The 13,757-nt window shown below is 35.0% G+C and overlaps 1 protein-coding gene across 2 annotated transcripts in view; it reads left to right on the top strand.

Moving 5' to 3' along the window:
- Positions 1-13,369, top strand: part of DCN (decorin) — a 38,203-nt gene extending 24,834 nt beyond the window's left edge. For both annotated transcript variants that reach the window (XM_023223399.2, XM_023223332.1), the window contains exons 4-8: positions 112-325; positions 1,448-1,561; positions 5,712-5,805; positions 7,124-7,262; positions 12,644-13,369. In XM_023223399.2, coding sequence (XP_023079167.1) covers positions 112-325; positions 1,448-1,561; positions 5,712-5,805; positions 7,124-7,262; positions 12,644-12,838 — 756 coding nt within the window. In that variant the 3' untranslated portion in view covers positions 12,839-13,369. The remainder of the gene's footprint in view (positions 1-111; positions 326-1,447; positions 1,562-5,711; positions 5,806-7,123; positions 7,263-12,643) is intronic.
- Positions 13,370-13,757: the final 388 nt, after the last annotated feature.

Genomic DNA, 13,757 nt, shown 5'->3' with positions numbered 1-13,757 from the left:
GTTTTAGATTTCTCTGCTATCCCTATGAATGGAATGAACAAACATGCACTCATTTTACATGTATGTGGAAGGCTGTGGATCTAAGGAGATGTTTTGCTTCACTATCTACAGGCATTGATTCTTGTCAACAATAAAATTAGCAAAATTAGCCCTGGAGCATTTACACCTTTGGTGAAGTTGGAACGACTTTATCTGTCCAAGAATCAGCTGAAGGAACTGCCAGAAAAAATGCCCAAAACTCTTCAGGAGCTGCGTGCCCATGAGAATGAGATCACCAAAGTGCGAAAAACTACTTTCAATGGACTGAACCAGATGATTGTCATAGGTACAGACATTTTTATAACTTTAAGACCAAAACTCAAGTTTTACCTTAAGAGATTTCAACTGGGTTTTAGGTGCAGTAAGGTAAATCAGCTACAACCTACATGCCTGGAGCCTATGTGATTTTTAAGAGCAGGGCCAAGAGAAATTGGGATTTTGAATCTGGACCTTACAGTGATGTTTTTATGTCTGTCCTTGAGTATCTGAGAATAAAGAGAAAACACGAGGGCTGAAGTTACCCTACCACACGCACAATATGCAAAAATGAGTTTAAATAGTGCTTAACTAGAGATATTTTGAGATACCTTTTCATTTTGGGGACCTGTTGTATTCTAAACACTCATAAATCATTTGCTTTAAAAATATGTTATGGCTGAGTGTGGTGGCTCATGCCTGTAGTCCCAGCACTTTGGGAAGCTGGAGCAGGCGGATCACGAGGTCAGGAGATTGAGACTATCCTGGCTAACACGGTGAAACCCCGTCTCTACTACAAATACAAAAAATTAGTGGTTGCGGGGCGGGTAGTTCCAGCTACTAGGGAGGCGGAGGCAGGAGAATTGCGTGAACCCGGGAGGCGGAGCTTGCGGTGAGCCGAGATCGCGCCACTGTACTTCAGCCTGGGCGAGAGAACAAAACTCCGTCTCAAAACGAAACAAAACGAAACAAAAGTGATAATGTTTCACTAAACATATAGTAAAAATAGTCATTTTATTATTGGCTTATAAAATGCTAGATTGAAATTCTTTAACAAAATTTTAAAATACCTTAGGAAAGTAATAAATAACATAAGATGGGAATTGTAAACTTGCTTTAGTTGATTTCTGGGCAAACCTCTGTATTCGTCTTAAATAATTTTATTGTTATTGCTTTCACTAACAGTCTTTTTCGTAAGTCATTATTATTCATAAGTCATTGTTGGTTTGGCTTTTGTTTGTTTTAATAAGGGAAATTTTTATCCCATTTTGCTATTTTCCTGAGGAGCATGCCCTTTAATTTCACTTTTGTTTTTCAGTCAAGTTGATATTAATCCCTATTTCTTTATAGATTGCTTGCTGAAACAGATACTACAGTGACTAGTAATATCCTAAAATTTCTTCTAAAATCCTTCCTTTTATTACATCTGTAGAACTGGGCACCAATCCGCTGAAGAGCTCAGGAATTGAAAATGGGGCTTTCCAGGGAATGAAGAAGCTCTCCTACATCCGCATTGCTGACACCAATATCACCAGCATTCCTCAAGGTGATAGAAGATTCTCCAAAACATTTTGAAAAATTTAAATTCAAAGACTTTAATTAAAAAAAAAAATCTTGTGGAAACTTGAATTGTCACTTAAGAGACCGACCTTATGTGCAGCAAATTCTCTATTACTGTTAGTGTTTCATCTAGTATTTACATTTCCAACAAATTCTCTATTACTGCTAGTGTTACATCCAGTGATTCAGTCTGGGGCCACCGGGCCATCCAGGCTCACTGTAGAGATGGGTAGACTCCTGTTAATGTCTACTCTAAGACACAACTTAGTGCACAGTGATTTTACAATATTGTGAAATCACAAAGAACAAGTATATTTATTTACAAAATTAGCATGCCTTGGTGTTTGTAAAACAAACAAACAAAATGATATATGGGAGTGCCTCTGAAATTAATCCAATTTTCACCTTAGGTCTGCAATACCTTAGGGAATGTTTTTTCCAGTTATTAATATCTTAATGATAGTGGTAGTTTCGTGTGCTGTGAAGAGTGTAGATTTTGGAATCAGTTTGCTGGAGCCCAAATTACCATCAAATTGTTCAAAGACTTTGAAAAAGTTATTCATTTGTCCTCTATCTCTTAATCTGTCAAGTGGAAATAATACTGCTGTCCACTTCATCAAGTTGTTTTAAAGTTAAATACATAATTAGAGAAATATTTAGGATATAGATAAGTAGGGAATTAATATAACTCTCTATTATTAATTAAAAATGTTCTGAACAATCAGTATATGTAGGCGATGTACCACACACTTAAGACAGGGCAGGGAATAGGATATGCTACATGCCTTTAGGAGCTTACTATCTAAAACCAAGCCAGACAAATACACAGCAATGACCACATAGCCACAAGGGTAATTTCATTGTTCCAAGGGATTCCCAGGAGAGGCACAAAAACCAGTCTTTGTGAATTAGAAAAGGCATCAAACCACCAATAAAAAAATTCCTCTAACTTGCACATCATTCCTACTCTTGGTTTTTCAGTCTCACAAAAGCCCTCTATATTCTCTAGTTTTACCCTCAGTCTGTCCCTTTTTCAACTTAGATGCCTTGTTCTTGAGTGCCTACAAAAATGTAGGCATTTGGCCACAGAAAACATCAGTTGTGCTTTATTGTTCTTTTATAGAAATTTTGACTCCTGAAAGTACATATTCCATAGGATGCTTTCTTACCACCCCTTGCCCTATTCCTAGTCTTTTGAATACAGAGCATGCTTTTGACTTCCTTAGTAGCAACTACTGGGATAGGTAGACACGTTGATGATAAAGACTGATTTATAATTTATAGAGCACTTTCGTGTTGAATCTCCAATTTGTTGCATGTAACAAGTGATCTTTTGCTATCCCCAGTGCAGGAATGAAATATTTATATCTCAGATAGATATAAATTGGGGTTTTAGAGAGAGAGAGAGAGAGAGAGAGATTAGATAGATAGATCTTGCTAAAATTCTTGCTGAAATTTATTTCATGCAGCCAGATGACTTACATTTAGCACAGTCTCAGACTTTGCTGTCCCTCTTAATGCATTCTCCAAAATATCCTTCACTTATACCTTTTATCATTTCATGATCTCTTTTCCTTTACTTTGCTATGTCTTCTATCTATCCCAAGTATTCTTTCCTCATCATTTATAGCTTGCTTTTATTTACCACCACTTAATAGAAAAGTTAAGTAACTACAATTTATTAAGCATGTATTTAGTTCCGTGTATCATGCCAAATGCTTGTCATGGAGTCTTTTATATGATTCTTACAACATCCCTATATAGTAGTGTTATCATTCCTGTTTCATGAAAGTGGAAAATGAGGCTTAAACAGGTAAAGACAATTATAATTAAGTTCTTAGAGTTAGGAAGCGGCAGAGATGGAATTGTGTGGTGCTGATGTCAGAACTTGTGTGTTTAACTATTTCGCTGTGTTGGCATATTAAGTCCTCCTTTCTATTCATCGTTAACGCCTATCTAATACATGATTCCACCTTGCTTAGGCTGGGATACTTATGCCTGAATATCAGCAACCTCCTGGTGATATTTTCTCCCATCATTCATGGAAATGGAAAGGCAGTAGAAAGTAGTGTAGAGACTATAAAAATCATACTCTTAGACCAACCTGGGTGAGAGACCTAACTCAGTCATTTAGTTGTACTGTGACTTTAGGATAATTGCTCTGCATTTCTATAACCTCAGGTTTGTTATCTGTTACATAGAGCTATTAATAACACTTATCTACTAGGATTATTGTGAGGATTACTATGTAGAAGTAAGGCTTGTAATGTACACACAAGTACTTGGCCCAATATAAACCTCAATATATTTTATCTTAAAAAAGGAAAAGAAAAAAGAAAATGTAAAATAAATAAATAAATAAATAAATAAATAAATAAATAAATAAAAGAACTAGAGTATGGGTTCTTTAACTCAATGCCACAGTGGCAGAAGCTAATGATGCACTTTATAAATTTGTCTATCTCAAACCTTTGCAAAGTTTTCTCCCATAGTCAAACTTCTTCCTAACTATAACTTTACTTTTGGAAAACTGACATCCCAAAAAGGGAGACACTTTGAAACTAAGTAAGCGTGATGGATGTGATAGCAATTGGTGTCCTAGACGCACTGCATTAAAAAATACCATATCTTCATGGCGATAGAGAAGAAAGGTTGTGTATTAAACTTGCTCTGTTATATACACAGTTGCTCTACTATGGGGGTATTTAAAAGCATATTTGTTTATTCTCAGGAGAATCAAGTGGTTGAAATCCCTCATTCCCAGAGTGATTGTGATTTCCTAATATTTATTTATAAGAAAAATGTACTTGTTATTTCGTTTCCTCCAGTTAAGAACATGCTATTTTAACTTCTTTTTTGCCATCTATCAGCATATTACATTCCCTACCTAATAGAAAGATAATCTACAAAATTTGTAACGTTGAGTCTTATTTCTTTATCTGTGAAAGGGGATGAGTGACCAATAGTTTATATTTTGAGAGCCTTAAAGGATTTGAGGTAGGAAAAGTGCCAAGGTCAATGTTCGGTGAGTAACAGACATACAATAAATAGATGTTCCTTTTCCTAGCAGCTACCACACAAAATATGCTACCATAGGAAACTAAGAAACATTTTCAAGTCAAATATGGACTAAACTATTCTATTAAATGGACAATGTTAACAGAATTCAGTATGATGTGATAAAAATTTTAGAGAAAATGAAACCTATGGTTTTTCAATTCTATGTCTTTATAGACAAATAGTCAAGACTTTCTGCCAATCAGATGTTCTTTCTACACGTAACCAATTTGCTATTTTCTCTGTATCTATTGCTATTAAGTGGAACAATATGCTATTTTAAAAGCTGTATAAAATATAATACATCTTCAGACGCTAGGAGGAAATGAAAATAAAATATTTAAACTTTTATATTTATAATACTCAATCTTTGGAAATTACAGCCATGCAAGTACTATCTAGAGGTTTAGTGGGTACTTTGGATCTAAAATTATTCCCCCAGGTGTTCCACATATGGTAGATCACTTGATTATAGACCTCTCCACTCCTCCTGCATAAACATTCTGGATTTAATAGGCATGAGTAAATGTTAGCTGTTTCTACACAGACATTTTGCAGAGGTATTTGATGTTTTTATGGAAAAGTCAATCAAGGCTAAGACCAGCACAGCATATCAGTGTTAATTTTTAATGATGCTCATTAATGAAATAGACAATTAAGTTTATATATGGGTTTGATTTATACGTAATCTCTTCATTATGGTTCGAATAGTGACCTTCCCACTTTACAGTTACTATCTTTTATCAATGTCAATTTTAGCCCATAACAGAGGTGGAAGAGAATAATGAGACTCAGCATTGACTTCAGTTCTTCTATTCCAAGAATAAAAATCAACTACATGATAAAAACAATCCAGGTTTTTGTTAAAGTAAACCTAAGAGAAAAATAGTAAGGGCTTCCACTACTTCCAAAAGCACACATTATTATAAAAGGGATGAAGAAAAAAGATAAGTAAAACTGATTCTTTGAAACTGTGTGTCTTTTAGAAAATTGATAGCATATGTCTTCTTTAAGTCTGTCCATGTTCCATACTTATAATGTTTATCTGCTAATTTAACATCTTCAACTTCACATTCCAGGTCTTCCTCCTTCCCTTACTGAATTACATCTTGATGGCAACAAAATCAGCAGAGTTGATGCAGCTAGCCTGAAAGGATTGAATAATTTGGCTAAGTAATAATCTTTCATTACATTCTATCAGAAAAATGGCTAGGTATATTAGTGCTTATATGATACGAATTACAAACTTGATGATTTATTTTTGACTGTACTACGCTTTCGCTGCTGCTGTTGTTTCTAATCATCTCAAACTTCAGCATATCTAATGATTTCTTGAGAAGAAGCCCATGAAATAGTTACACTTACTGAAACCACCAAGATCAGCTTCACATTTTATTAATACTATACTATTTATAGATTAGTTATATTTTATACACAAAGTGTGTGATTAAGTCAGTATGTGCATTTAATATGTTCTGACTTAGTTGCATCAAACAGAAGGTTAAGTAAATTATAACACAGTTTACAGAATTTGAAAATACATTAAAATAAAATCTACCAAGACAGAAATATTGAGCGTCACACAAATTACTATTTTAATAGTTATGAGATTCTCTAACCCCCATTTCTCTGAAAAGTTTAAAATAAAGTATCTCTGGACATTTAATGTAGATCAACAAAAGAAAAGCTTTTATTGTTTTGTTTTTGCTGGCCCTTCTTAATGATTTTTTAAAAAAATAAGTGATACTAGTACTTGTCGTGGTTTCAAACGTAACTTCAATCTGGCAAACATTTTCATTTGTCTTCAAGGAACACTATGTTATTTTTGATCTGTATATATTGCTGACTGTCCCTACAGAGAAGCACAGTATCATGCCAGATGTACTCACTCTTGTTTTTATATATACATTTCATGGTGGATAAATAAATATAAAATATATCTTTGAATATATATATATAGTTATATATATGCGTGTGTGTGTGTGTGTGTGTGTGTGTGTGTGTGTGTGTGTATAATCAACTTCTTTACTAGGTAAAATATTCTTTGATGGGAAAAGTGATTTTTGATCCATGAGACCTCTGTCCCTCACAATGCCTAACATAATATCATGCACATCATAAGTTTTCAAGAACATTTGTTTATTAAATATACAAATAAATATTTGAATAAGTGAACAGTTTTTAAAAATAAATTATTAGGAATATTATGTTCTAATAATATTAATAACTTAGGATATTGTAAGAAATAGGAGACTATGTCCAATCACGTTCTGTCAGATATATCTCAAAGAGAGTGACTTCAAGCCGAGACTTTAACGATACATGGGCTTTGTCCAGGCTCAGAGAGGTTGGAGAAAGCACTCCAAGAACTGGGAACAGTTAAGTACAGAAACAAAAAATGTCCTTTCCTATAGACTTGATTAATTACACAATGCCTGTAAGAAAAGCATCCATGTGTGGTGTTTGCTTTCATTTCTGCTTTCTGTTGCAGGTTGGGATTGAGTTTCAACAGCATCTCTACTGTTGACAATGGCTCTCTGGCCAACATGCCTCATCTGAGGGAGCTTCACTTGGACAACAACAAGCTTATCAGAGTACCTGGTGGGCTGGCAGAGCATAAGTACATCCAGGTAATGCAAAGCCACTGCTTATGTGAGGAATGTCCAGAGAGCAAGACTCCCACCCTGCTTATGGGATGCTAGGAGACAGGAAGCTCTTCTTAGAATTTTTTTTTCCAGAGTGTCTTAGTTAGAATTTCTATGACAAAATACCATAAAAAAATTAAATCAAGAAGCACAACTTACATTAGCTAGATTTCAATAAAGTTTTTGATTTAAAAGTATGGAGATGAAACTTAAGAGTCTTTTGTAATGCTGATTTTTTTCAGTAGGGGTGGTGTTGGTGGTGATGCCATAGTGAGTAGGGGGAGTTTGAAGCCACAAGTAAAATCAAAATTCTTTTTTTTCACCATCATTATTAATTTTAGTTTTCAAATTATTCAAGAATTGACTGGGAGGAGCTTCTATGGTCTAGCTCTTGCCTCTTTTTGGCATGGCCTCATCATTTTTCTTTATTTCCTCTAAAAAAAAGAGATACATTTGCAGAATGTGCAAGTTTGTTATATAGGTATACATGTGCCATGGTGGTTTGCTGCCCCTATTGACCTGTCCTCTAAGTTCCCCCCATCACCCCCTATACCCTGTTGTGTGTTTTGTTACCCTCTGTGTCTGTGTGTTCTCAATGTTCAACTTCCACTTATGAGTGAGAACATGCAATATTTACTTTTCTGTTCCTGTGTTAGTTTGCTGAGGATAATGGCTTCTAGTTTCATTCATGTCCCTGCAAAGGACATGATCTCATTCCTTTTTATGACTGCATAGTATTCCATGGTATATATGTACCACATTTCCTTTATCCAGTCTATCATTGATGGACATTTGCATTGGTTCCATGTTTTTGCTATTGTAAATAGTGCTGCAATAAATATATGTGTGCATGTGTCTTTATAGTAGAATGATTTATATTCCTTTGGGTATATACTCAGTAACGGGATTGCTGGGTCAAATGGTATTTCTTGTTCTAGATCCTTGAGGTGTTTCTTTCACAACTGTTTTTCACAATGGTTGAATTAATTTACACTCTCACTAGCAATGTAAAAGCATTCCTATTTCTCCACAGCCTCCTCAGCATCTACTGTTTCCTGACTTTTTAATAATCACCATACTGACTGGTGTGAGATAATATGTCATCTCCAGCCACAGGGAATCATTAATCTATTTTATCATTTTTGTTTGTTTCATAGACCACAGTTTTGTATAGATTCTGAGAATTCTTTAACATCTATAAATTTTATAATTTTATAAAACTGGTTTTATAATCTAATTTTGAGATAATCCTAGTATATGATATGAGTCTAATTCATTTTCTGTATGTGGATAGCAATTGTCCCAATGTTATTTGCCGGAAAACTATTCTTTCTCCAATGAATTGTCTTATCTGTTGAAAATCACTTGATCATAAATGTGAGGGTTTATTTCTGGACTTTCAGTTCTATTACATTTATCTATATGTCTAGTTATATGACCGTATTATACCTTTCAATTACTGTAGCTTTTGATTAAGTTTTGAAATTAGAAAATGTAGGTTCTCCAACTTTGTTCTTTTTTTTCAGTTATTTTGGCTATTCTGGTTCCTTTGCATTCCATATCAATTTTATGATCAATTTTTTCATTTCTGGAAAAATATCCTTGTAAGGCTTTGAAAGGTATTGTTTTGAATCTACAGATCATTGGAAAGAATTACTATCTTAATAATATTGAGTCTTCCAAGTCACAAACAAGGGTTATTTATATCTTCTTTTCCTTTTCTCAACAGTTTTTGTCATCTTTAGCATACATGTCTTGCAATTCTTTTACTACATTCATTTTTTCATTCTTTTTGATGCTGTTTTGAATTGCTTTTTTGTTTGTTTGTTTGTTTTTTGTTTTGAGATGTAGTCTCGCTCTGTCACCCAAGCTGGAGTGTAGTGGCGCCATCTCGGCTCACTGCAAGCTCCGCCTCCCGGGTTCACGCCATTCTCCTGTCTCAGCCTCCCGAGTAGCTGGGACTACAGGCGCCCGCCACCACGCCCGGCTAATTTTTCTTTTGTATTTTAGTAGAGACGGGGTTTCACCGTGTTAGCCAGGATGGTTTGGATCTCCTGACCTCGTGATCTGCCCGTCTGGCCTCCCAAAGTGCTGGGATTACAGGCGTGAGCCACCGCGCCCAGCCTGTTTTGCATTGTTAATCTTTTTTATTTGTTTGCTGCTAATGTATAAAAATACAATTGATGTTTATATACTGAGCTATCCTGGTACTATCCCAAATTTGTTTTTAGTTGCAGTAATTTTTGTGAGTTCCTTTGGATATTCTATATTTAGGATATATTATTTGCAAATAGACAGCTTTAGTTATTTTATTTGGATTCTTTTAGGTCCCCCCTCCCCCACAACCCACCCATTGCATTGGCTGGAATCTCCAGCGCAATGTTGCATAAAGGTGATGAAATTAAACATCTTTGCCCTATTTGTTAGTTTAGGAGGAGGGGGCATTCATTTTACCATTAGTTACGATGTTAGTCACAGGTCTTCTATAGATGCTCTTTATTAAGTTGAGGAAGTTCCCTTCTATTTCTAGTTTACTGAAAACATTTATTATGAATTTTTTTTTCTTACATGTTTTTCCTGCGTCTATTGAGAAAATCATGCGAGTTTTGGCCTTTATAATTTTGATATAGTATATTACCTTGATATTACTTTGATTTTCATAAGTTAAACCAATTTTACAACCCTGAGATAAATCATTTTTGGTCCCATAGTATAAAATCATTTTATATGTTATGAAATGTAGCTTCCTAACGTTTTGTTAGAGATTTTTTTGTCCATATTCATAAGAGAGATTTGATTACATTTTTTTTCTTATGATGAATTTTGTCTGGCTTTGATCTTAGAAAATATTGACCCCATAGAATGAGTTTGGAAAGCTCTACACAGACTAATACTTATGTCTTGATATTTTCTTCTCTCACTTTCAAGATTAACCATAAATGCTCACGAAACACCCCTTCCTTTAGTTGTTAATCACTACTGGAATATAGAGGATGGTAAATGACAACAAGAAACTTCCAAAAGATGAGAATCATAAACCATGCATATAAGTGTTGCTTTCACTTCAATATTTCTTGTTTCTGTTTTTATATGACATCTACTAATTCACTTTTAAGCCCTTACAGAAACAAAGCCATTTTCGCCAGCACATGAATGTGAATGTCCTAGTGGGTAGAGCAAATATTTCAAGTTTTTTTTTTTTTTGAGATGGAGTCTTGCTCTGTCACCTAGGCTGGACTGCATGCAATGGCACGATCTCAGCTCACTGCAATCTCCGCCTCTCAGGTTCAAGCAATTCTCCTGCCTCAGCCTCCCAAGTAGCTGAGATTATAGGCATGCGCCACTATGCCTGGCTAATTTTTGTATTTTTAGTAGAAACGGGATTTCACCATGTTGGTCAGGCTAGTCTTGAGCTCCTGACCTCGTGATCCACCCTCCTCAACCTCCCAAAGTGCTGAGATTACAGACATAAGCCACCACACCTAGCCTTTCAAGTTATTTTTTTAAGGGAGTACTTCATAGGTTTTATAGCCCACTTAAGACCTTGCTGTCTTAGCGTTATATTTTAACCTTGCTTGTATGATTTCAGAGAAGTTGCTTCTTGACCTACAGAACTTATATCCTCAAAGTGAAGTGTAAACTCATTTCTAACATTCTTTGTATAAGTCTGGTATTTAGTGACCCTACGAAAATCTATGGACAAATTACCATTATCTTAAACATGATTGTAAAACATAATTCAGAGAAAATCTCTGATTAATTTTATTGCACTGTATGCATCAAGTAAAATGTATTATGTAAAATATATGTTTATTAAAACTTCCTAGGTCTATTTATTCTAAATGCTGTGATATTTAAATATTTAAGAATTTCTTGGAATTCCTGATTCTTTATTTCAATTTCTGTACTTTATGCTCTCTTTTTCTTTTTCACTACACAGCACTTTCTCGTTCTATATAATTTTGTTAAAAGGTTTATATAGTTTTTTTGCCCTGAAAACATAATATTTCATGTAGACCCAATATAGTCATGTAGACCTGATATATGAAATAACATTTATTCCTTCAACATATATTTATTGAATACCTGCTCTGTTCTAGTACTGGAGATACAGCCATAAATAAGCAGAACCATTCCTGTCTCATGGAGCTTTTACTCTAGAGGAGAGAAACAAACAATAGCAAATAAGCATAATATGTGACATATTGATAATGCTATGAAGAAAAATGCAGAAATGTAATTCTGCCCCAGAGAATGACAGAATGGGGTGGTCAGGGAAGGTCTCTCTGGTAAGAAAAAGTGAATTACATGAGGCAGGACGCCTTGAAGACACCTTAGAAATTATGCCAGGTTGAGTTAATGGTGTTGATAACTTAAGAAGAGATCATGCTTTGTGCATTAGAAGAGCAGCAAGTAGACCAGATGATTGACTTGTACAGTAAGAGAAGATGAGGTCAGAGTAGAAGGATGTCAGACCCTGTAGGATTTGTAGACCCCTTTGAGAACGTTAGATTTTATTATTCTGCATGAGATGGGAAACCACTGGAGTTCTGAGGCAAAGAACATATAATTTGGTTTACTTTTTAAAGCAATTGCTCTTAGAGCTTAAAAAAAAGGATAAAATTTCAGAAGGCAAAAGAGGAAGCAGGAAGAATAATCAGGGCAACTTCAATCATTTGGAAAGAAACAATGGTGACTTGGACAAGGCTGTAGGAGTAGACATGGAGAGAAGAACTAGATTAAGTGTACATTTTGAAGGCTGAGCTAGCAAGATTTGTTGTTGATTATGTAGAGAGCATAAGGGAATTGGAACTCAAGGATAATGACAATGTATACAGCCTGAGCATCTGAAATGATTGGCATGCAATTTACTGAGATGGGGAAGACAAGACCAAAGAAGGGAAAAACAAATTTTCAAAAGGAAGGGAGAAATCAAAAGTTTAATCTGAGAAGTAGTCAGTTATTCAAAGTGGGGCCGGTTGCAGTGGCTCACGCCTGTAATCCAAGCACTTTGGGAGGCTGAAGTGGCTGGATCACTTGAGGTCAGAAGTTCGAGACCAGCCTGGCCAACATGGTAAAAACCCATCTCTACTAAAAACAAAAATTAGCCAGGCATGGTGGTGTGTGCCTGTAGTCCCAGCCACTCAGGAGGCTGAAGCAGGAGAATAGCTTCAACTTGGGAGGCAGAGGCTGCAATGCACTGAGGTCATGCCACTGCACTCCAGCCTGGGTGACAAAGCAAGACTCCATCTCAAAAAAAAAAAAAAGTGAAGGATGAAAAAGTAATAAAAAGAATAAAATATTTACCTGAAGGGCCTCAACGTATTTAGAGAATGATAATTATCTTCTGTCGTTTCATGTTGTAGGTTGTCTACCTTCATAACAACAATATCTCTGTAGTTGGATCAAGTGACTTCTGCCCACCTGGACACAATACCAAAAAGGCTTCTTATTCGGGTGTGAGTCTTTTCAGCAACCCGGTCCAGTACTGGGAGATACAGCCATCCACCTTCAGATGTGTCTACGTGCGCTCTGCCATTCAACTCGGAAACTATAAGTAATTCTCAAGAAAGCCCTCATTTTTATAACCTGGCAAAATCTTGTTAATGTCATTGCTAAAAAATAAATAAAAGCTAGATACTGGAAACCTAACTGCAATGTGGATGTTTTACCCACATGACTTATTATGCATAAAGCCAAATTTCCAGTTTAAGTAATTGCCTACAGTAAAAAGAAATTTTGCCTGCCATTTTCAGATCATCTTTTGAAGCTTTCTGTTGATGTTAACTGAGCTATTAGAGATATTCTTATTTCACTAAATGTAAAATTTGGAGTAAATATATATGTCAATATTTAGTAAAGCTTTTCTTTTTGAATTTCCAGGAAAAAATAAAAAGAGTATGAGCCTTCTGTAATTCATTGAGCAGTTAGCTCCTTTGAGATAAAGTCAAATGCCAAACACTAGCTCTGTATTAATCCCCATTATTACTGGTAAAGCCTCATTTGAATGTGTGAATTCAATACAGGCTATGTAAAATTTTTGGTAATGTCATTATTTTGAAAAAATAAATTTAAAAATACATTCAAAATTACTATTGCATACAAGCTTAATTGTTAACATTCCCTAAACACAATTTTATGAAGAGAGAAAACATTGCTTTATTGACAATAACAATATATCTTTTCAAGTTCTCAGCTATTTCTTCTACCTCTCTCTGTCTTACATTTGAGTATGGTAACTTATATCATCTATGTTCAATGTAAGCTTATAAAGCACAAAGCATACATTTCCTGATTGGTCTACAGAACTGATGTTTCAATTTACTCCTCTGCTAAATAAATATTAAAACTATGATGTGACTTCATGTAATCAGACTGAACATTTCTACAATTACTAGATGTATTAGACATAAGTATTTTCTTTAGTTAAACCACCAATGTTAGAAATGTTTTCTGTAGAATTTAGAAACAGCTATCAGT

This window comes from Piliocolobus tephrosceles, chromosome 10 (assembly GCF_002776525.5).
Source record: "Piliocolobus tephrosceles isolate RC106 chromosome 10, ASM277652v3, whole genome shotgun sequence".
NCBI classification, from domain to species: Eukaryota; Metazoa; Chordata; class Mammalia; order Primates; family Cercopithecidae; genus Piliocolobus; species Piliocolobus tephrosceles.
Note: the sequence above shows the minus strand (reverse complement) of the source record. Positions and strands in the feature narration are given on the sequence as shown.